Raw genomic sequence first — 24,423 nt, 5'->3', positions numbered from 1 at the left:
CGCAGCTCGTGCTGCAAATTGTGATGACACATCATCAAATGAAGATGTTAAACGTGATCTGTATTTAGAGATATACCTATAAATAATCGCTCTATATATTTTAAATATAATGATAAAATAATATCAACGACTAGTCGAGGTATTGTCGGATTTTAGAAAATAAAATTAACTGTAATTTCGTTTATACATTATTAAAACACATAGGGTACAGTATCGGGCGATAAATATTGCGCATCGACATTTGGAAAGAGACAATCGGCTTCGTAGAGCATTATCTCTATCCCACACTGCCTATGTGACGTTTTTTCTAACGTGCGACAGAGATATCGCTCTACGAAGCCGAAATTAGCCGATTGTCTCTTTCCAAAGGTCGATGTGCAATATTTATCGCCGGGTATTGTAGTAAAGTTTTAATCGTACTACAATGTCTCCGGTCATAAATATTTGTAACAATTGGGAAAAAAGATTAATTAGTCGCGAAGTTTTGAAGCAATATAAATTCGACAAATTCATATCGCTTATAACTTGCTGGGCCATAAATAACTTAATTCTAAACATTCACAAAGTATTATACAGCTTTCGGACAAGATTTACTGCTTAAAGTTTGTACTTACAACATAAATATTTTAATTAAAGAGTTATTTATTTATTCATAATTTTGGTAAACTAAACAGACGTAAGTAAGAAAACAGACTCTGTGTTTGGCACTAATCGGTGTAACATAACTCCTGAAGATGCCCCGTGGAGGGGTGAAACACGTGTTGAGTGATTTAATGGTGGCAGTTGTGTAATTCGCATTGTCTGCCGCATGCGCATTTATCAGCGGGCTGGCGGGCGGTGCACTTAGTTGCACGACTACTACTGCATGTGCGGAAGTGGTAAATATTGGTCCTTTTCTTACTTAGGATATACTTCCGCAAAATAACGTCCGATTCCATTAAATAAACAGACGTAATAAATTCAACTTTACCTGATATTTGTTTTAATATATAAGATTTATTTTAATAATAAATATAAATTTGTAAGTAATTCAAGTAATCTTTATATTTTATTAAATGCATACATGAATATATCTATATGAATTTTTCATGAAAAAATGTTACATCTGAAAACTATATATGATCAGTGGTAGCAGCTGTAGACGACTGATACTTACAATCGTAGGACACAGGTTCGATACATTAAAAACAATCTTATATAATTCACACTTTATACATTAATTATACAAGATTGCCGCCGCACAGAAATACGTTTCCAGAGGATGAACAGCAATATCCTCTGCGTACCATAATAACATACTGTAACTCTTGTATATCACAAATAGATATCTTTAGGAAAGGCCTATGTCTTGCAGCATCTATGAGCTGAAAAGAGATAAAAGACATAAACTTATACAGGATGACTGGTTATAGATGTAAAAGGTTTAAAGGGATGAATATTGCTGTCAATAATGTATGATACACCCTCTGTAAAAATCAATGGTTTAAGAAATACTAACATTAATATTTTGACATTTTCACTTATTATTTAAGGCATTTTTCATTACGATTGTCATTATACAGTTGAGACTCGATATTATTAATTCACCATTAGCTCATGTTTTTTTGGAACGTGACCACGACGCAAATTGAAATGCCGCAAAGTGAATTAAGATTTTCTATAGCAAACCATGTAAAGATCGAAGATAGGTTCCAGGGTTACGAAAACAAAACTTTTTAAAAATAAAATTGAACAAAGTAAACATTTAAAAAACAAAAATAATATAAAAAATTGGAAAAATATATACCTTTTTTGTAACCAGAAACAGCACGTTAAAATATACATAAAATTATTATTCTCTTCCAAAAAAAGGCACAACACACTACGTAATTGAAACTGAACGCCAAAATTAGCAAAACAAAGTGAAAATAAAACTATATTAAAATTGCGTTGATTGTTAGAAAGGGAATCCCCGAGTTTTAATGGCATGACGCGATTAAAAACAAGTGTTGCCATCTTTTGTAAAAAAAAAATATTTCAAAAAAAATTAAAGACTCGAACCCAAAACAACGCAACCTCGAAAATCTAACGACGCACAGTGAAAATTAGTACAAATTAAGCAGCGACGCAACTTCGAAAAAAACGCAAAACGAAACGACTCAAAGCGAGGAATTGGTGTATCTTCTTCTCTTCTTGTGATAAACTCACATTGAAAGCCTTTCTCAAAGATCGTCATGATAACCGGTCCTGTGATGTTATATATCTTAACTTTTGAAACTTACGTAACTTATATGTTATTGTGCCGTTTATATTCCAGATTAAGATGGCATTTCGCATAGTTGCATGCTGTCAACCTCACACACTCTTACATCCAATGGGATAAGGCTTGACATCACCCAAACAAAGCCTCTGCACGTTGAGTATGTTATGAATTTCCGTGGCGGTAAATACGGCATGGTTATATGTAATAAATGTTGCAGGCATTCACTGCAATCAGCTAAATTTTAAAAAATATCTGCGATGGTTTTTTTAAAAAAAAAAACTTGGAAAAGTTCACGTGACATCAGTCACGTCAATTCTGCTTGGTGATTTATTAATGTAATAAATATTTAAAATTATATTCAACTCCAAATTATTGATAACGTAACATGATAAGAATTCAATTTTAGATTATACAAGCAAAGTCAAGCGAGTTGTTAATATTGTTACGTACTGTGGGTTCTGACTCGGAATGAAACAACACTGGTTCACAAGGAGTCCTTTATTCACAAATCAGATGGTCACCCTACTTTAACACAAAGTATACTTTCGCTTAGTCCAAACTATGCTTCCAGATCGTTCAAGAAATCACTGTCCAAGTAACTTACCAAACAGTCACATTGTATCACCGATTGTAGATCTTGATCTTATAACTCGAAAAACAACACTGAAATGTCTTCTTGGGTAGTACACCTATTTATACTACGAATAAGATTCTAGTAAGTTCTAGATAGTACTCCGTTAGAATTTCCGAGAACTGTACACAAAAATCTATAAATAACTTCAAAGTCACGCGTGTTTACAGCACTTCTTGATACTAGGGTTCCGTGATTAATGTTTAGAGGGTTCTGTAAATCGAGCTTTGTAACAATTTATTGAGATTTAAGTTATAAGATAACCCGAATCTATTATATTGTTCTATAAGCTAGCCTATTATGTTAAACGACCTGAAAAGATTGCCGACTTGTTCATTTCAAGTTATATTAACTGGAAAATTGTTTAGTTTTTACGATACGCGTAAGCAGAAATATACTTTACTACACTTTACTTATTATGTAACTTATACAGGATGATTCGTTGTAGATGTAAAAGCTATAAATGATTGAATGTATAGCTCATTTATCTGTAAAACTAAAACACTTACAGTTTTCTTTTTTTAATCAGTCTGTATAAAGTGATCACTCAAATGTCACCACAATTTATTTATTATCTATTGGAATTTTAAACAAATTAATTTTTGGATTAATCAAAATTTTAAAAACGCTTTTACGTACTATATCATCATTACGATATTTAATATTTCTGAAACCACATATTTTTGTAAAGAGTGTGCAATATATTAATTCTCTCTGGACTCTGTTTGGCACAAATCAGTGTCACATAACTCCTGAAGATGCCCCATGGAGGGGTGAAAAACGTGTTGAGTGATTTAACAGTGGCAGTTGTATGATTCGCATTGTTTGCCGCATACGCAATTATCAGCGGGTTGGCGGCGGTGCACTTTGTTACACGACTACCACTGCATGTGCGGAAGTGGCTAAATATTAATCCTTTTTTTACTAATATATTAATTGACAAAGCTTTTACAACCATAATCAATTATCCTGTATATGGCATTTTCACGTATGCAATGACTAATCAGTCTAGAAGTATAGGCCTTGGAGACTTGAAGTTTTTTTTGTGGTCATCCTTTTTTTGGGTTCGTTCTCTCCTTCCATGTGTGGGGCAGAGACGTGACAACTCTGATAAATAATATAATCATTTCATACTTTTATTTCACTTTCTCCTTTGATCTTTCACAATCTATTATATAACAATCTTCTTATATCCTTTAAATCTCAATTTTTCTTACATTCAAATCGTCTCCCATGCATCACCTTTTTTCCCTCATTGTTTCTATACCACAGTCTGCTACATTATTATAGTGAAACTTTAAGTTTGGTAGGAATACTTTTTTCAAGTAGAGATCAGCTAAAAACAAATTTCCGGAAATCGCACTCGCAGGAGAGATTGAAGGAGTGTTAATAAAACACATTGCTTTTAAGCTGTAGTTTCTTGGACAGCAATGGATATTAGCGGGCCACACAGGCAGGGGTCAAGAAGCAGGATATACAGGACTGTCCGGTGGCAGAATTCGAATTTCAAATTAAAATTGTTGGTGCGGGTAGTTTTATTCGTATATTTTGAGATCACATTGAATAGGAGAACAAAATACGTTGGTAATCGAAGTTTTGTTCTCGGTACAATGACGGATGATTTGTTACATATAAAGATAGGATTTTTTTTTAATCAGTTTGTACCCAGAAACGGAACTAATAATAATAATATATAATAGCAATATTAATAACTTGAAAACAGTAGTATTTTTACTTTCATGTCTTATAACTCTAAAATTTTCTGTAGTTGATGGCCATCGGGTAAAATTATTTATTTGTTACGAAAATATCTTCAGAGCTACGGGTAGAAAATAAAACTATTTTATTAAATTAAAATTTATTTTTTATTTTAATTAATAATAAATACAAAAACCATAAAATGTACTCAAAGAAAATAGTAATCACCATGGGAAAAATATTTAATGGAATCAGGCGTTACCTTGCGGAAATCTATCCTAAGTAAGAAAAGGACCAATATTTAGCCACTTCCGCACATGCAGTGGTAGTCGTGCAACAAAGTGCACCGCCCGCTGATAAATGCGTATGCGGCAAACAATGCGAATTACACAATTACCACCGTTAAACCACTCAACACGTGTTTCACCCCTTCACGGGACATCTTCAGGAGTTATGTTACACCGATTAGTGCCAAACACAGAGTCTGTTTTTGGCACTAATCGGCATTTATCAGGAGGCTGGTGGGCGGGTGCACTTTGTTGCACGATTACCATTGCATGTGCGGAAGTGGCTAAATATTGGTCCTTTTCTTACATGGGAAAAATAAACATAATTTTTCATTACAGAAGGCAATTACTTGTCTAAGTATACAGGACGATTAGAAATAGGTATAAAAGCTATAAATGGGTGAAAATCAAAGCTTGTATATCTATTTCCAATCACGCAGCATTAATTATTCATTGTGAAATTCTTTTGGAATGCGAGAATCCTATAACTTCTAGCAATACAGTCTACAGTGACATATAGTAAACAATAATTGATTTTATTATGAGGTAATCGAAATCTTGAAAACGATTTTATACATTTATAACAAACATCCTGTATATTTATTTTTATAACTAATCTACGCAGCCAACTAAAATAAAGGCGGCCGAACAAAATTGATGATCTAACAAAATGTGACTGGTTTTTTCCAGGATAGGATAGGCATTTTTTTCGGTTTAGAACTTGTAATATGAAACGAGGATTATTACAAAATCTTATGTATCTCTTAAAACAGTGTACACAACATGCTATATTAAACGGTTTTATTTAGTTCGACCCGTACAGAATTTATTTGTTTATTTATTTGGGTCAAAATTAGAAATTGATATTTAAGCACTTTCCCGTTATCAGATTGATCTGAAGTTTGGTACACACATTTAATTTAGATCACAATACAATACAATAAACTCAATAACATAAATCTAAGATGGCTGCCGATACATGATATGGGCATCAAATGAAAGGGTTATACTAGTAAAACACGATGATTATGTCAAAATTTAAAATTCAAGACGGATCCAATATGGCAGACTAGGTACATATTTTTCCACAACCACCACAATATGGGTATCAAAAAACCGTTTAACTTAAAAGTTTTTTAAATGTATTTATTTATAGTTAAAAAACAGTAATATTAAACTAGTATAAAAATATAGTTCCGTCAGAATGATTTTCCACTTTGATGGTTGGAGGTGGAGGGTCTCGTTCTAGAAGATACCGTCGTAGTTCTATTAGTCCGATGTTAGCAATGCAGCAGATAACAGCTAAGAAAATAAGCCTGGAAAATGAAAATATAATAAAAGATTTATTCAATCAAGACATATACTAACTATAGACGAAATAGGAGATTGGTTGTCGAGTAAAAGTTTGTGGAACGTATAAGAAACGTTGTATTCTTGATTCTCTTGCTTGTTCCTTTGGCTTCTTTATTTTGCTCATTTTTTATTTTCCATGAAGTGATTTGTTGGAAGGGCTGCCATGAACAACACCTTGACTTATGCTATCAGTCAGTATGCATTGAGATTCAAGAGAACCTGAATTTGGACAGTAGCTATCGCCTGGCTATGTCCTTCATACAAATTAAAAGGAATCCCGGGTTCTTAAAGCAAAAATCGTACGAAGCACATTTTCTACGTATTAAGATCTATTATACATCACAAATTAGTGTGAAGCCATTTGTACCGTAAGATATTCATCTGTGACAGCTGCGACAAGCGTCCGGAGATAGTATTTACTGCTAATTACTCGAATCCTTGCGTGAATTATTAAACTTTCTAATGTTCCCTGAAGATGACAAGAGAGATGTTGTTGGGGTACCTTTATATCTCTTAATGAAATCAAAAGGTATATGTTAAAGCTAGTTTACTCTGAGCCGGAAGTTGATAGAGAAAAAAAGAGTAGAAACTGGAGTCTTTTTCATTACTGGACATCAACTTTTACCATGGATCTCCAAAAGGGCCGGATAAAAGCGGCCTACATACATCCTTTTCAGACGACCTTAATAACGTCGTCTGTCCAAATCTTATCTGTCGATATATCTTTTCATGAAATTCCAGAACAATCCTTACTATCCTTGTAAATTTCTGGAATCCTACAGATTAAAATCACATGGTCTAGTTAAATCTTCTTTTGTCAAAGCGTTTTTGTTTCATCGGTATTGACCCAGTGCCTTGATGTCTTAGAGTAGAGCTGAAGCTCCCCACCTGTTATCATGCAGAGGTCTTCCAAAACAGCTGGATGCAGGACGGATCAAGAAAATCTAAAGGAGAAGTTTATAACCAGCACGTATACTACTAAAATAATGATAAAATATGTCACTGAATCTTACCAATAACAGTATCCAAGTCCGGCATCTGGAACAAAAACACCAGCGGCGATGTATGATAATGCCAAGTGCTCCCGTAACCCTGAGGTGGCCCAGTATATACCGAACATGAGCAGAACTATTATACCACATAGAGCTGTTGCAACGTTCGTCCAGAGACATCCTGTGAACAAAATATGAAATGTGATAATAAAAAGTCTGACTCTCAAATGTGATAAAGACTATGTTTGGCACTAATCGGTGTAACATTACTCCTGGGGACCCCGTGGAGGGGTGAAACACGTGTTGAGTGATTTAACGGTGGTAGTTGTGTAATGCGCATTATTTGCCACGCTACACTTATCAGCGGGCTGGCGGGCGGTGCACTTTATTGCACGACTACTGCTGCATTGGCGGAAGTAGCTATATATTGATCCTTTTCTTACTTAGGATGGACTTCCGCAAAATAACGCCTGAATCCATTAGATATAAAAAGTCTTTTTAACGTGTCTTGAAAAGTTATAATCACCGGAGTTACACTTACGTAATTATGGCCATCTTATACAATATTGAAGTCCACAGCTGGACATAGTCCTCTCCTATAAATTTGGGAGAACCAACAACAAGAGTGACGATTATGTTTTTCCACTAGGTGGACCGAAGACATAGTTAAGATCACGGGAAATCTGTGGATGTAGGCAACGCAAGACCAAGACAAGTCATCTTGGCGATATTTAGGAGAAGCCTTTACCTTGCAGTGTGCATCTATCAGCAAAGAAGAATAACTTCCGATAATAAAAAGTCCAGGTCAAGTAAAGTTCCTCAGGGAAGAACCGGTCATTGTGACGATCCTTTTGGCATATGCCTTGCAGTGAGCTAATATGATAGATTTTCAATACAATGGATTGAACTTTACAAGGTCATCTGTCTACTTTGAGCCGATCTGTGTCCTCCGCTAAATGTTATAGCCCATCTGCCATCTATTCTGCTCCCTATAAAAACAACCCACTTGCACTTTAAGGTCTTAGTGGCCACCAATCCCGTAAATCTTTGTCCTTCCTCCGGAGAAGTTCATCTTGTGTAGACCTTGAAGATTTCTCTCCAGAAACTAAAATAAAATCCTGGTTTGTACAAATAATTATTATCAATGACATCCAGAATATCTGAAACATTGTTATGATTTATTACCGGGTAATCCGAAAAGTGGTTCAGTGGGATTCTTGGTGGCGTTTACAATCGCCAAAACCGCGGCCACCACACCAAGCGCCAGCTGCAGGAACAAGAATGCAATCACGCTTGCATACACTGGAAACGATATCACAGCTGGGCCATCCACTGCAATGCAAAGAATGAACCGAAATGAAGACCAAGGGTTGTGAAGACTTGTCAGCTCTTGGACACGCTCTTAACCTTTGCTAGTGGTAGGAAGAAACTTTTTATATATATCTATATATATGATTATTAAATATGTTACTTTCTATTGGGATTTTATATGGTTGTCAACAAAAGGAGATCAAAACAAAATGAAATAACGAAGAAACGACATCATTATGATCATCAATTGTAAGTGGTACAAGGCTGTATATGGGCTTTCCCTATAGATTTTTAACGGAGCCTGATAAAAGAGGCTTCTAATCCACTACGGAACCTTAAAGTCCTGGCCACCCACCATCACTCTTTATTTGCCAATCCGGTCACTTTAGTTTGTCTATGAATGTCTCGTTTTCTAATATTAATATTGATCATATGAACAGTAAATTTAGAAACAAAAATGTCTTCGCTTTTATTTAAATTTCTAAATCTAAACTTGGCTCATTTAAATTTAAACATGTCAGTGTATAGCATGGATGCACAGACCACGGCACGCCGGTCGAATACTGGTGGCCCGCCGACAGTAAAAATAATACTCTCGTACATTCGAAAAATATTGAATTCTAATTATTATCAAATCTTTATTGTCTTTAATTTCCTATACTTCTGGCGGCTGGCCCGCCATCAGTTCATGATTTACCCGAGTGGCCCCTAGTCTTAATAAGTCTGTGCAACTATGGTATACAGTATGATTAGTTATAGGTGAAAAAGCGTTAAAGGTGTGAACGTATAGTCTAAATGCTTTCAATATTACTATCATCCTGTATAAAGTGATCACTCTAAAGGGACAGACAATTAAATTATATAAACAATAATTAATTTTATATATTGTGTTACGTTTTTAAACACGCTTTTCCTTAGTACGCCAATACCTCGATTTGCGTCGTTTCGTTTTGCGATTTTTTCGAAGTTGCGTCGCTGCTTAATTAGTACTAATTTTCACTGTGCGTCGTTAGATTTTCTAGGTTGCGTTGTTTTGGGTTAGTCTTTAATTTCTTTTTTTTTAAGAGATGGCAACACTTTTGTTTCTAATTGTGCCATGCCATCAAAACTTGGGGATACCCTTTCTAACTAAAAATCAACGCACTTTTAATAGTTTTATTTTCACTGTTTTGCTTATTTTGGAGTTCAGTTTCAATTACGTAGTGTGTTGTAATGTAGTTTGTTGTGCTTTTTTTAAAAGAGAATAATAAATTTGTATAAATTTTAATGTGTTGTTTCTGGTTACGAAAAAGGTAGATATTTTTCCAGTTTATTTATTGGCAGAGTTATATTATTTTGGTTTTTTAAATGTTTACTATGTTCAATTTTCTTTTTAAAAATTGTATTTTCGTAACCCTGGAACCTATCTTCGATCTTTACATGGTTTGCTATACAAAATCTTAATTCACTTTGCGTCGTGTTTTTTTTGCAACGTATCCACGACGCAAAGTGAGGTATTGGTGAATATCATTACGTAATTTGTTATATCTAAAACATTTATTGAACTATACATTTACCCCTTTAAAGGTAACATAACTCCTGAAGATGCCCCGTGGAGGGGTGAAACACGTGTTGAGTAATTTGGCGGTGGCGGTTGTGTGATTCGCAATGTTTGCCGCATACACATTTATCAGCGGGCTGGCAGGCGGTGCACTTTGTTGCACGACTACCACTGCATGTGCGAAAGTGGGTAAATATTGGTCCTTTTCTTACCCTTTAAAGATATTACATCTAGAACTATTTATGCTGTATGAAACGACATGTTTATAGGCAAAGCTAATACGTGGTAATTGTAATAAAATGGGTACATACATGGATTAGCAACATCAACAGTTGTGACGGAAACGCAAGCTTGATTAGGCCTTTGACCTTCGGCCAGCGCACGAACCTGTTGACAAACATGTTGTTAGATGTAACAATAAGTAAACTGTAACAATACATCACGTACATTTGTAACAAAGTAATATAACATAATTAGATTGTAACAAAGGCTAAAATTTCGAACAATAGGTTCCAATTGTCGAAATAAACATGAAAATGACATGACAGCCATTTTGTTAAACGGTTTTATTTAGTTCGACCCGTATGGAATTTGTTTGTTTGGGTCAAAATTAGAAATTGAAATTTAAGCACCTTCCCGTTGTCAGATTGATCTGAAAATTGGTACACACATTTAATTTATATAACAATACAATATAATAAAATCAATAACATTATAAATCTAAGATGGCCGCCGATACAAAATGGCGGATTGCATATTTTTCCTTAACCCCCTCAATATGGGTATCAAATGAAAGGGCTACACTAGTAAAACACGATGATTATGTCAAAATTTTAAATTCAAGATGGACGCCGTTCTAATATGGCGGACTAGGTACATATTTTTCCACAACCACCACAATATGGGTATCAAAAAACCGTTTAACTTAAAAGTTTATAATATTTATTTTAGATCGAAGTAGATGATTTCATACAAATTCAAAATATCTTTATTTAAGATAGCGTTTACATGTGCTTTTGAATCGTCGATTAGTTTAACATTATAAGTAGTAAGCTACCACCGGCTCGGAACGCAGATTTGCTGAGAGCCAACCAGAAAGTCAACAATTGCAGTTTCAAATGAAAATTAACAATTTTTTTTACGTGTACATTATAATATCAATCATGTAAATGAGTCAACAAAGTTACATATATTTCGATTAAACAAAAACTATTGAATGCTTTAATAAGATATATTTAATAATATACTTTTAATTTTTGAAAACTAAGAAACGGAAGGTCTAAGAGATCTTGCGAAAGTTAGAGACAAATAAATATATATTTAAGTTCTTATATTTACCTCATCTTCTCTAGCTTGAGCTTCTGTTTTACAACTGACAGCACACGAGCTGATATCTGAGAGACAGGTCACTGGAAACGTACAAAAACAAATGATGTAAAAGGCAGAAGGAATTGGAAAAAGAATTATAATAGGAAACAAATTAAAAATGTTAATAATAATACTGAAACTAAAAAAAAAATTTGAAAAAACTGTGACATAAAATTAAACTGAAGAATTTGTGACATATTGTTAATTATATAAATAGACCCAACTGCAGTAATTGAGGATGGATGAAAGGTAATTAGTGTGGAAGAGAATTAGACAGAAAGATCATGTGAGGATTCAAAGGAGAGATTGAAAATATTCTATCTATATTATATCTAATATATAAAATTCTCGTGTCACGATGTGCGTGATTGAACTCCTCCGAAACGGCTCGACCGTTTTTCGTGAATCTTAGCGCGCATATCGGCCAGGGTGGAGAATCGGATAACTTCTATTTTTCATCCCCCTAAATGTTAAGGGTGGTCCACCCCTACTTTTCTTTTAGACAAAATTTTTTGTTTTTATTTTTTCATGGCACATCATATAAAAATACATACTACCCTAAATTTTCCTCCCTCTACAATCAACACTTATTTTTTTATTTGTTTTTTAATGTTTCCTTGAAATAACATACATGGCAAAACAACGTTTGCGGGATCAGTTAGTATATATATATCTTTGTGAGCAAAAGGTATGCTTAGGTACATCTTTTACAACTTATTCCAATCACCATATATAAACTATTTGCTCTTAAAAATTTTACATTTATTCTTTCATTAGGAATTCAGAATTCTGTTATGATTAGCATTAAAAAGCAAGATCACTGACGTAGCTCGAATAAATGCTGGTCTTAAGTGGCAGTGATTTTTCTTTTTTTTGTAATTGGCCCCCGCTATTGGGGGCCTCTCGTACCCCCTATCTGTTGTGGGACAGGGACTTTTTGTGCAAATTTATTTAATTTTTCACAGATTTATTTTTAATTTTCGTTCTCTTCTTTCGCACGTCACATTATCTTTCGGTCGTTTCTTTCATTCCACAATTCTACTGTCTTTCCCTTTCGCTCTGTATCGCCTTTCATTCATTCCTCATTTCTTTTTACATTTTCTTAAATTCTATTGTTATTGTATATCACATTTTAATTAGGTACTATAATTATTCTATTTCACAGTGTTATTATATTATTTTGCTTTTATTTTGTCTTTATTAGTTCTATTTCTTTGCAATATTTAGTTTTTTTTTTTCTTTCTATAGCTTTATTTATAATTTTTCTACAGAGGTTGATGAATAATTTTTTGGTTTGTTTTTCGTTTATCAGGGAGGCTATTGTTTCCTCCAGAGTGGCAGTGGTTAGAGCACATCGCTTGTGCAATTAATGGCCGTTAGACCCGAAAGGTTTCGAATGGCGGCATCAAGCCTGTAGACGAGAACGACGAGATAATTAAAGTCGAGGGAAATCTAAATACAGGCAACGCAAAACTAGTTTTTGTGACGATCTTTGAGGTTGCAAAAAAGAATAACTTGTTACAGTATAATGTCTACAAGAAGATATATTAAAAAACAAATCATTTTTAATATAAGATATATGGGATATTGAAAACGCTTTATGTAACTAAAAGACAATTGTGGCGACTCTACCGTACTTCGAGCGTTATTTGAAAACATAAGACCCGCGTTGTAAATATCAAGCTGTTAGATTTTATTGGATCTATATATCCTATCTATAGCATTATACAAGTTAATTACCCTAGTTTCATTACACCAAAGCAAAAGACAATATCGCATAAATATCACGATATATATTACTTCCAAGACTATTGATTTTTGATACCATACATTATTTGATAGCAATGAGATATAGATTCAAACTTTTATAGCTTTTATGTCTTTAACCAATTATAGTAATACCCCGCTTTACACGACCCCGTTATACGCGGTTTCACTATAACGCGAAAGAGTGCGTATAAATATAATGAGTCATCAACTCCTCTATGGTGTCTTGACCATTTGTCAAACAATTAAAAACAGTGTTGGGTGTTATGAACGTATTTTACTAAAACGTAAACAAAAGGTTACCCAAAAGACAATAGATGTATTTTTTCGTAAAAAACAAAGAGTATGTATATTGCATAAAGTGTTCCTAGAATTAAAGTGATTGATTAAAATGATTTGTATTTTTTTGTTATAATTTTTGACTATGTTTAATCATAAACCTCGTTATACGCGAATTTCAGTTAACGCGATTTTTTTGGACCGTATCCGTATCGCGTAAAGCGGGGTATTACTGTACTATGAACATATTTTCTTTGCTTTAAAGTCTTGTTCTGTTTACATAAAACAACCATGAGAGATAAGCATAAACTGTCTTCTATATAACAACCGCATTGTTCCATATATCAATATATGTTGTATGTATATATATATAGATAAAGTGTCACATGCAGGCTATAAATTATAAAGGAGTTGATTCCGGTAACTCGAGCGCTTGGCTTTGTCTGCGAGATTTATGTGAACGTCACGCCTCCATTATACGGAAATCCTTAGCAAAACGAACAATTATTATATGCCATTTGTTGTACCTGTATTGTATATATACATGTATCAAATATTCATTTTTATTGACGATACGCAAAGTATTTGATATCTGTTAGGCTGAAGCTGGGAAAAAACTCTTGATGTAAAACTCCCGCGTTATTTTTAGATGAAAATAACGACTCCGGTAGGTTTTTCGCACTATAAAAGTATCAGAAGGCTTTTTTATAAAATATTAAGGACCTCCCGTAAGACATCTACAAGTTGAAGAGACGACGTTTTCAAGCTAATATAATCAATAGAAAGAAAGAAGAAGAAGAATAAAGAAAGTTATGTCGCTTTCTTTAGTTAAATTCACACGACTACATTTTTATTTGTAATCAACAATATATTCACCTTCGTTATTAACAACCTTTAGCCGTCTAGTATACAAAATAAATGCTGGAGCGGTAACAAATCAAAAAGAAGAACCGTTTCTGTAAAATATGTCAACAGAAACGATATTACTTTTCGGTTCTTTAAATATATAGGTTAACAAACTAGTTCCGTCAACAAAATAAAAATAGTATTAAGTTTTGATATATGAAGAATTGTTCGCACGAACCGTATTTTTTTTAAAAACTAGACATTGTTATGACGTCAATAAAAATAATCAAGACATCAATAATCATAATAATTGACTTCAAATAATTTTAAATAGTTCAGTATTTAAGTTTGTAAATAGATTCAGAGACAGTAATTAAATGTAATTGTATAAATAAAGGCACGTACGATAATGTCTATAGAATACATATCCTAACAAAAAAGGTTCTATGTATGTAAAGGAAGCAACGAGCGCGATATGAACACTACTTCGAAAATAACTGAAAAGACATCTGAAGTATCATGAGGGCAAGGTCTGTATATAAGACCGAGGAACCGTGCGACGGTTTTGCAAAAAGCGGAATACTAAGAAGCACTTACTGTACAGGGTATTATATGAGGGTGTGCTGAGATGACGAAGCGCAAGCTCCCCCCGGAACAGTCCATATCTGATGCTACTGTAATCCACCTGATCCTCAACCCACGCGCTCGATACTATCTGGAAGGAAGATCAAATATGAACATTCTACATAACAATCAAGTTAGAATTTTCAATCTGGCTTATGTTTTATTTACTGAATAGCCTGTTGCAGTCCAATAGAAATAAGATACAAAGGTATTGGAACTATATTTAACGAGCAGGTGAATATTTCCTCTTCTCCATTATTACGAATTTACCAATATATCCACTCAAATCATTTATCTACAACGTAAAATCGCATATAACTAAAGAAAAAATTCGCTCGCGTGATCGGTTACGTGACTTTGAGTAGTAGTGGGGGGAGGTAGCATATAAATCGTAGAGCGATGACGGACGGAGCTCACTCAATGTTTGGCACTGGTGGGTCTAACATCTCCTGAGGATGCCCCGTGGAGGGGTGAAACACGTGTAGAGTAGATTAATGGTGGTAGTTGTGTTTCGCATTGTTTACCGCATGTGTATTTATCAGCGGGCGGTGCACTTCATTGCACGACTTCTGCTGCATAGCGGAAGTAGCTATATATTAGACCCTTTCTTTGTTAGGATGGACTTCCGCGAGGTAACGCCTGAATATATTACATAGTCCAATATAAATAACAAAATGAGTTCAGAGTGATCTCTAGTTTCTTTAATGACGGTAAGCGCGGTACGGATAGGTCCCTCAAAAATAGATGGACGTAGTCAAAGTCTCTGGACGCGGGCAACGCAAAACAAGATGATGTTTGATTTAAGTAAGAAAAGAACCAATGTTTAGCCACTTCCGCACATGCGGTGAACGCTTACTCCTGAAGATGCCACGTGGAGGAGTGAAACACGTGTTGAGTAATTTGGCGGTGTCGGTTGTGTGATTCGCATTGTTCGCCGCATACGCATTTGTCAGCGGGCTGGCGTGCTGGCGGGCGGTGCACTTTGTTGCACGACTACCACTGCATGTGCGGAAGTGGCTAAATATTGGTTCTTTTCTTACTTAGGATGGACTTCCGCGAGGTAACGCCTGATTCCATTAGATGTTTGATTTGCCTATACCTTGCAGTTGACGTCTATCGATTTACATAGCGGTGATAGTAAATAGCAGTTAAAGTTAAGAGTAGGTAAATTCGATTGTGTTAAAATTTCTGATGAAAGATTTTTCGTAAGTGCTAAATCAAATGCCGGGTGTAATATGTTTGAATTATTCCTGTTTTGATTGATTTAATCAAATAAAGAGATAGAAGAAGAAACAAGGTCACCAACATAGCTCAAAGAATTGCTCGTCTGAAATAACTGTGGGTATTTTGCTCGTGCAACCGATGGCTATTGAGGGGGTGATAGGTCCTCGAGTGGCGAACACCTCCACCTCCACCTAGGACCGACGACATAGTCAAGATCGTTGGAAGTTCCTGGATGCCAGCTAAGAAGAAGAAATGAACAGGATACTTTTTAACTTTTAATACGTCGAAACTTTTTTAATATTTAATTTTAAATGTTTGTCAACTAGGGAATGTTTTAATTTACTCCGTGGTTTTCTCTGTTTTTATTTATAATAACCTTTCTCGTCATAACGAAAGTAAAAGAATACACGTGTTTTTGATTTGCTATGAATATAAAAGATTAAAATGATAAATTTGTAACACACTTGATATCATTTAATGTATGGTACTCCACTTTAAAAACAAAATACTACTGGACATTTTCTTTCCAAAACAAACAAAATATTTCATTATTTCATATGAAATAATTTTTTGAGAGGACGATTGAAAATAGATAAAGATAAATAAAATTCATTTATTCAATGATGTAACTTTCAACAGAACTATACATTTATTGACAAATTATTTTTAATCTGTTTAATTTTTTTACTCTACTCTGCTTCGCAAGATTTCATACTTGTGGAGAAGGAGCGGGAAGAAACACCACAACAACACAAGTTTTAATAAACTTTAACAACACAGATTTATACATATACACTTATATAATAGCCTAAATGAAATCAAAATAATCAAGCGACATCGCTGCCAAGGATGTCTTGTCATTTAAATATTCGTTTATTCATATCATGCTGTGCTATATTTATTCATATTATGCTTTTTGAAATTTCTAAGTTTTTTAGTGACACATGAGCTATACATGCATCTCTAAAGTTTTTACACCTATTTCCGATCAGCCTATATATTATGACTTGACATATTTTAGGGTAAAATGCAATAAAATTTGTTAAAAAAAAATATCGCATAATTCTAACTAAATAATTTCACTTCAATTTCATTCAAATATATACTTATTGTAAATAATCAGATATATAGAATTGTAAATATAAATATAGAAGAAAAATTAAAATGTAGCGTATTAAATGTATATCCTATTAGAGTTCACGCTCCATATTGCTGGCCACTAAAACCACAATCATTGTGTATCAAATCATTCTTGCATTCGAATTAAAATTCGAACGCCTATTTGAATTCGGAACATCTTACTTATTCTCTGTTGATGTTAATGCTATTAGCTCGAAGACTTACAGCTTCATCGGAACTGAGTTCACGGAGCGGAAGAGTCCGTGAATTTAAAAAAACTAAAAAAGCTGTTAGGCAGCGTATCAGTTGCACAAAGATGTTCGCACGCAGTAAAGCGCTCTGTATTAAATGTGTTGATGACGTGTGCATGTGAGTTGGGACGGCAGCGTGGACCACAGGCGAGCCGAGGAGGGATCCGGATCCAACCACGATTCGCCCAAGCTGTTCGCGGTTCCGGAGTGGGCGGCCGCACTCTTAAGACGGGTGTTGTGGCGTGGTGAGTAGTGTTTGGTTCTATTGTGTATAACTCGGTGACATGTGTAGAGTGTCGCAGGTGCAGCGTCGAAACATTTATGATGTGGTCACCTCAAGGAACCCTCATACCCCTTTCTTATTTAAGGAATAGAGACTTTAATTTTCTTTTAAAAAAAATTATTGAATTATTTTATTTTTGCGCTCTTCCATTCGTCTTATTATCTTTTGTTCTTTCTCTTTCTTTCCACATTTCTTCCTTTCCTTTTCATATCATCTTTCCCTCTCATTCGATGCCTTCCTTTCATCACCTCGTTCCTCAATTTTATAATAATTAATTTTTTCTTTATTTTTAACTATTTGTTTAGTACTTATTTTATTATGTACGGTTACATATATATTATTTACATTTGCCTTTAGTTTTTGTTTCGTTCAGTTATACCTTTTACGATTTTTCTCCATAGTTTGAGTAATGTAAGTCGTGTCTTTATCGCTGATTAGCGAAGCTATTGATTCTTCATTATTCTTCGTGTCTCCGAGGACTCTGAATGCGGGGCAGTCGGCTACTAGGTGGACCGCGGTCTGGTCCACGCCCGATTCACAAAAATCACGAGGGATCCTCTTGGAGCTTAAACTGATGAAGGTACTCAGAGAACCCACTGTGCCCCGTAAAGAGCTGGGCCAAGACCACGTCCACCTCGACACTACGGAGCACGTGTTAGGCTGTGATGGCGTCCGGGATGTCACTATCGTTGTGTTAGGGTCGTGTAAATTGTATATACTGTTTGTACATATGTGAAAACATCTTTGATCACCTCTCTCACACTTGTCTAATCAAAGTGTATTAAATCCTTCAGTCTCACACAAAGCGAACTTCCGCACAGTTGAAGCTAACTGCTCTAATTGTCTTAATTGCTTTGAGCTGTCTCGTTCAATATGTCGTCGTGCGCAAGCGCCGATTCAAGCTGAATATATCGACCAAAGGCACCAGCGAAGCAATTAAGTGCTACTCCATCTTGTTTCGCACAACCTAAGACATTTACTAGCGTAACTACGTGATATTGTTCAAGAGAGCATGCAATGCTTCATTTTCGTATGCGTCGTGTATATAACTTCATGTATAGAGTTCAAGAAGTTGTGTTAGAAGTTTTATGATCGAGGAATGGTTTCTAATCGGTTTTACGAGATGCACCGCCGTATATAGGGTGATTGGAAATAAATGTAAAGGCTTTAAAATGGTGAATGCATAGCTAATTTGCTGTCAATAAATGTATTGGTACACCTTATCCAAAAATTCAAATCACAGGGCGGATCTATGGATTTGAATTAAGAAAAGGCTTTGTGCTTAAGTTAAAACCGCAGCCTTTGAGCAAGGCTTAGAATAATTGCTATGATTCAAGAATCATTTACGTTTTATTTAATATAAAATAATAAAAAAATTTAATAATTTTTATTTAATTTAAAATAATAATGAATTTACCTCTGTACATCTTTGAAAAAGATGTACAGAGATAAATTCCCTAAAAACTAGAAGTTATTTATGTAAAAAATTTCAATGTAGATACTCATAATAAATGCTTTTTTAAAACATATAATTCAAATATTACGGGACTCGTTTTACGTTGGACAGACTATGTTTTAGTCCAGGGGTGACCAACCTTTTAAATCAACGGGCCAATATCAATATTAATCAACATTACGTAAAACTTTATTTTTAATAAATATTTATATAAGAAAATATACAAATTTAAGAGCAAAATAGAAAATCAACAAATAAGAACGGAAAAGCGAATACACTTGAAAGTTTTAATGAGAAATTTGGCAACGTTATTTTTGATACAAGCGTTATATATCAGGGGTAGCCAAACTGCGGCTCGCGAATCACATGCGGCTCTTTGAATGAATATTTCAAATTTGGAACAATGACTCGAACTGTCAAGGAGCTTGGCCACCCCTGATATATAATGTACGTAGCTTTCTATTCGTGCATCACTCATTTTTAATCTGTGGTTATTATTGTTTCGTATGTACCACCATTTTATTATAATTAATTTTATAACAATACATCGATGAGAACAAGTCGATGAAATAAATAAAATATTAGAAATGCTTGGAGAGCCACATAAACTTTATAACGAGCTGCATGTTGTTCTCCTCTGTTGTAGTCGATACGTAAATTTATTTTTGACCACTAAATATTCTGTTATTTTTTAAAAAAAGGCGGGAAAGAATCTCTAATTACACCGAATCTAAATGATAAGGTAAGCAATAGTGCTCGCGTTAATTCAATCACCGCCTAAGGCACGAGAGTGAGACAGATGAGGGTGATATTGACAAGACGTAAACAAGACATTCAAGAACCGAAGGCTTGACGTTTGTCTACCTTCCCCATCCTCTGTGGGATTTGTGCGTACACTGCAAGACAATAGTAGATTTAGTCAACAACGTGGGCGAACTTCTCCTTGGCTTGCCTGTGGTCCACTCTGCCAAAGCCGTATACACACAACACAAACACTACACAGCTCAACTCGGGTAGAGCGCCTTGTTATGTACGAACGTCTTAATGCTAGCTTTTTTAGTTTTTAAATTCACGGACTCTTCCGCTTCGTGAACTCAGCTGCAATGTAAAAGCCTTAGGACTAACAGCAACAGAGAATAAGAGATTAAGTTAGTTTTATTTACTTATCTATTGTTTTCGAATGACAAATGCGTTGATATTCAGAAGAAACAAGGTCACCTACATGACTCGAAGTATTGTCTGTGTATATCTGATATGTATGTATAAATTGTACAATAGTATATATAAGTGTATTTGTTATAAAAATGTAAACACTTTTATAACACACAAATTGAATACTTGTTTGATATTATATGCCTTTTAAACCTCGTAAAATGTGGATATATTTGTTTTTTTTCTGATTTTAAGCAACGTAAACGAAACAAAATTTTTCATAAATAAATTAAATAGTTGATATCTCTTAAAACTTAAAATTTTAGATTGGGTGTAACATACATTAATTATCATGAAAAGAGCTGTACATTCACTCATTTAATGCTTTTATGCTTTTTTCCTACTAGCTTGTAGTTTGTCACAGTGACTACACATATGTGTAATTTTTAGTTTTCTAAAAACTTTCAACGTACCCTTTCATACTTCCTTTTTTCGAGTCCATTGTGCACTACCTTTCAGGCATTTTACGATCTGCCTTAGCGGAGGGCTAGATTCTTTCGGCTATATAGACAAAAAGCACGGTCAAAACCTCGAACAACTCACCATGTCCGAGAGATTGTAACCTTATCAGTTAATTGTTTTAAATCAACGCCAAACTTGACAATGAACTTCATACTTCGATACCAAAAACATGAACTGATCTCGCAGTGTTAAATGGATCAAGATTTCTCCGTATCCAGGGGATCACAACCCTTAACTATGGGACTGGAGAAAGAAAAGAGAAGGAATATTTATTAAAAAAAATATAATCCAGGTTTACTGCAACTGAAAAATGTATACAATTTTTTATTTAATTGGACTCACTGTGTTTGTGTGCAAGCAAAATGACTCAACATTTGATGTATCTTACGATAATCAATATACAATACTAATAGATAATTAAAAGTGAACTTTCAAAAAGAAAAGCGGCTGTGTTGCTCGCTCGCCTCCTAATAACTAATGACTAAGAAGAAAAGTCGTACGAACTCATACGATTTCATGAATAAAACACAACTACATACATAAAACTTTACAACTGTCTTTGACTTTTCAGAGTGCATTAATACAGACAGACCCCTTAGACTGATGGATATAATGCTAAAATCAAATATAAATTTTGGTCGTTTATTGAGTCAAAAGCTAAATTAGCTGCCAAAAATCTGGATATTCTGGGTAAGATTCGACGGTATTTACACCAGGACAACTCCAGAGCCTGTACGTAGCACATATCCGATCATATGTAGAATACTGCAGCCATCTATAAGATGAATGGGCGAAGTACAAGCTCAAAATTTTGGACTCCATACAGAGACGAGTTAAGATGGTATAACATGCTTTAGTGTGTATTAAGCTACAGATCTTGGGTCTTCGGCGAAAAGTTACCAATTTATAAGTGTTCTATTGACTGCATTTTAGAGAGTGTGCAGCGGAATTACATTTCCCCATATCCTTTCTTCCATTTGCCAACAAAACGCACGGATTCAGGATATTCATACACCGTTGAAATCCTTTATACTAAGTGTACCTTAAGTGCGAACAGCCAACTTGGAAGTCTTCAAGTCAAAAGTGAATAGGTTTCTTGTAGGTAAGCAAGTAACATCTTAAACCTCGTCATCACTTAACATCAGGCAATGCAGAGGTCAAAGGCTTTGCCTATGTTAAAAAATATAAGGGAAATATTGTTTAGTGTTTTAACTTGTACATTATTTTTATATTACGTATTTAATGGAATCAGGCGTTACCTCGCGGAAGTCCATCCTAAGTAAGAAAAGGACCAATATTTAGCCACTTCCGCACATACGGTAGTCGTGTAATAAAATGCACCGCCCGCCAGCCCGCTGATAAATGCGTATGCGGCAAACAATGTGAATAACAATGCGAATGGAGGCAAACAGAGACTGTGTTTGGCACTAATCGGTGTAACATAACTCCTGAAAATGCCCCGTGGAGGGGTGAAACACGTGTTGAGTAATTTTGCGGTGGCGGTTGTGTGATTCGCATTTTATTGCACGACTACCACTGCATGTGCGGAAGTCGCTAAATATTGGTCCTTTTCTTATTTATATTACGTACCGAAAACATACAAAAAGTGACAAAACCACGGTGTGAATTCTACCTCGTTTTAAGATCGCCTTTGTATAAATCACTTTTTAATGACTCAATTTTGGATCCCATAACTAAATGTCAAAATGTACAGTCAGACGAAATTCCATATTGCAATCATGTAGATATCCTAAAATTCGTAATACTATAAGAAATAAATATAAACCACTGTGTTATAAGTGTAAGTTATATGACTCATTGACAAGTGAAAAAGTTTTCCGTGAAGTTAATAAAAAAACTAACCCAGCTGTCACTCGATATAGCAACGATGGTCAACAGAACACACAGAACACTAGAAACGAAAGCACCGAATATATAAACACGTCTCGTGACCGCCATATTGGATTATCAATATAATACTGATACATGCTAGAGCATTACTGATAATTACATTCAAGATAATGACGGATTATTACGATATGACGCGACATTATTTTACAATGACTAATAAAATATTAAGGAATAACTCGATCGAATTGGAGATAATCATACTGCCTTAAGTCAGTATTGTTGAACCTGCACTTTTTTTCATGTATCATTCCATGATGATTAGTTACAGGTGTGATAGCTTTAAATGAGAGAAGTAATAGCACATTTGCTGTCAACTAATATATGGTTTATCATATCCAAAAATCAATGGTTCCAAAAATAATAAAAAAATAATGTTATGACATTATATATATTTAACCCTTAAATACATGACTTATCTACACTTTAAAAATATATATCTTACAGATAAGTACACTACAATGTAGAGAAAAATAGATAAAAGATATATGTGTAATATACTTTATAATTATTTACTAAATAAAACTTATGTTGCAGATCAAAAACACTATATTTACTAATGCCATTTATGTAGTATGTAGCAGTTTTTCACCCTACAGATTGTATAAGATATTTCAGAGTGATTTAATTTTTGTTGACATATAGCTTTACATTTACCTCTTTAAAGGTAGCATCTATGGGCATAAATGACGAATATGCCTTCACAAAGATTTGAAATCGGATGGATTGGAAACGAACTATATAGTCTTCCAACGACACCTAGGTTACCTATAGTGGTGGACGCCATACTTACTGTGCCAGTCCTTGGTCTTTACTCCAGAACCTTAAGGCTTCAGCGGCAATATATTCGCTATGTCCGCCCACTGTCACTTACCAATCCGCTGGACTATCTGTTTCGTTCATCTACGTATATCCTCATTTCTGTTCACTTCCAACATAATACATACATGGGAATCAGGTTACATAGATATAATAAAACAATACATAATTATTGACTATTTATTTGCTGCGAAAGCTTTGTATATACAATTGAAAAAAGATATTTATTTCAATGGCTAAATATAAAAAGAATTGATCTGAAATCATATATTGATTTTTTTTGTACTTAGTTGTATCTACGTATATTTTATCAAAATCAAAAATTTCTCGAGTTATTTTTTCGCATTTTTATAGCATTGAAGTTAGACGTTATAATCAAATGTATTGTCATTTAAAAATATACCCTATTGTATTGCTATAAAGTTAATTTTAAAGCGAAAATTTCAATAGACTAATCGGACAAAATATCGGTTTAAAACCGTGCATTTCTTAAATATATTCTCGCATTTTAATCTCAATTTTAATTATATTCAATTTGTGAATTTAGTATTATATTTATAATCTACTATATCGTTTATTAAAGAGATTTGCACTTTCGGTTCGCTTCACATACACTTCAAAAGCGAAAGCGTTGCTATGGCGATCTTTTATGCTAGTAAAAGTATGGCATGAGCGGAAATCTAACCTATAAGCAGCGAGACGGAAGATATGATTAACAAAACGCACACGAGATACTTAAAGACAAACCTTC

General features: G+C 34.4%; 1 protein-coding gene across 1 annotated transcript; it reads right to left on the bottom strand.

Annotated features, from left to right (window-relative positions):
• Positions 1-5,863: 5,863 nt before the first annotated feature.
• LOC137926063 (uncharacterized) lies at positions 5,864-22,904 on the bottom strand. Its single transcript, XM_068769603.1, has 7 exons — positions 22,809-22,904; positions 14,912-15,029; positions 11,393-11,463; positions 10,366-10,441; positions 8,389-8,535; positions 7,225-7,384; positions 5,864-6,174 (listed from the first exon to the last, which is right to left on the bottom strand). Exons 1-7 carry the CDS (start codon positions 22,902-22,904, stop codon positions 6,036-6,038), a joined length of 807 nt encoding a protein of 268 aa, XP_068625704.1. The 3' UTR covers positions 5,864-6,035.
• Between the last annotated feature and the right edge of the window lie 1,519 nt (positions 22,905-24,423).

This window comes from Battus philenor, unplaced genomic scaffold, assembly GCF_028537555.1.
Source record: "Battus philenor isolate CCGP_79_NKW_IND1 unplaced genomic scaffold, ilBatPhil1.0.hap1 SCAF_28, whole genome shotgun sequence".
NCBI classification, from domain to species: Eukaryota; Metazoa; Arthropoda; class Insecta; order Lepidoptera; family Papilionidae; genus Battus; species Battus philenor.
The sequence above is the reverse complement of the archived record's forward strand: the minus strand, read 5'-3'. Positions and strand labels throughout refer to the sequence as shown.

What these genes read in the sequence shown, in the direction of transcription:
- LOC137926063 (XM_068769603.1), bottom strand. Translation starts at nt 22,904, where the DNA reads ATGGCGGTCACGAGACGTGTTTATATATTCGGTGCTTTCGTTTCTAGT. An exon ending in CTCAAGCTAGAGAAGATGAG is followed by an intron (nt 10,442 to 11,392) that starts GTAAATATAAGA and finishes GTTTGTCAACAG; the next exon opens with GTTCGTGCGCTGGCCGAAGG. An exon ending in GGACTTGGATACTGTTATTG is followed by an intron (nt 6,175 to 7,224) that starts GTAAGATTCAGT and finishes TTCATTTTCCAG; the next exon opens with GCTTATTTTCTTAGCTGTTA.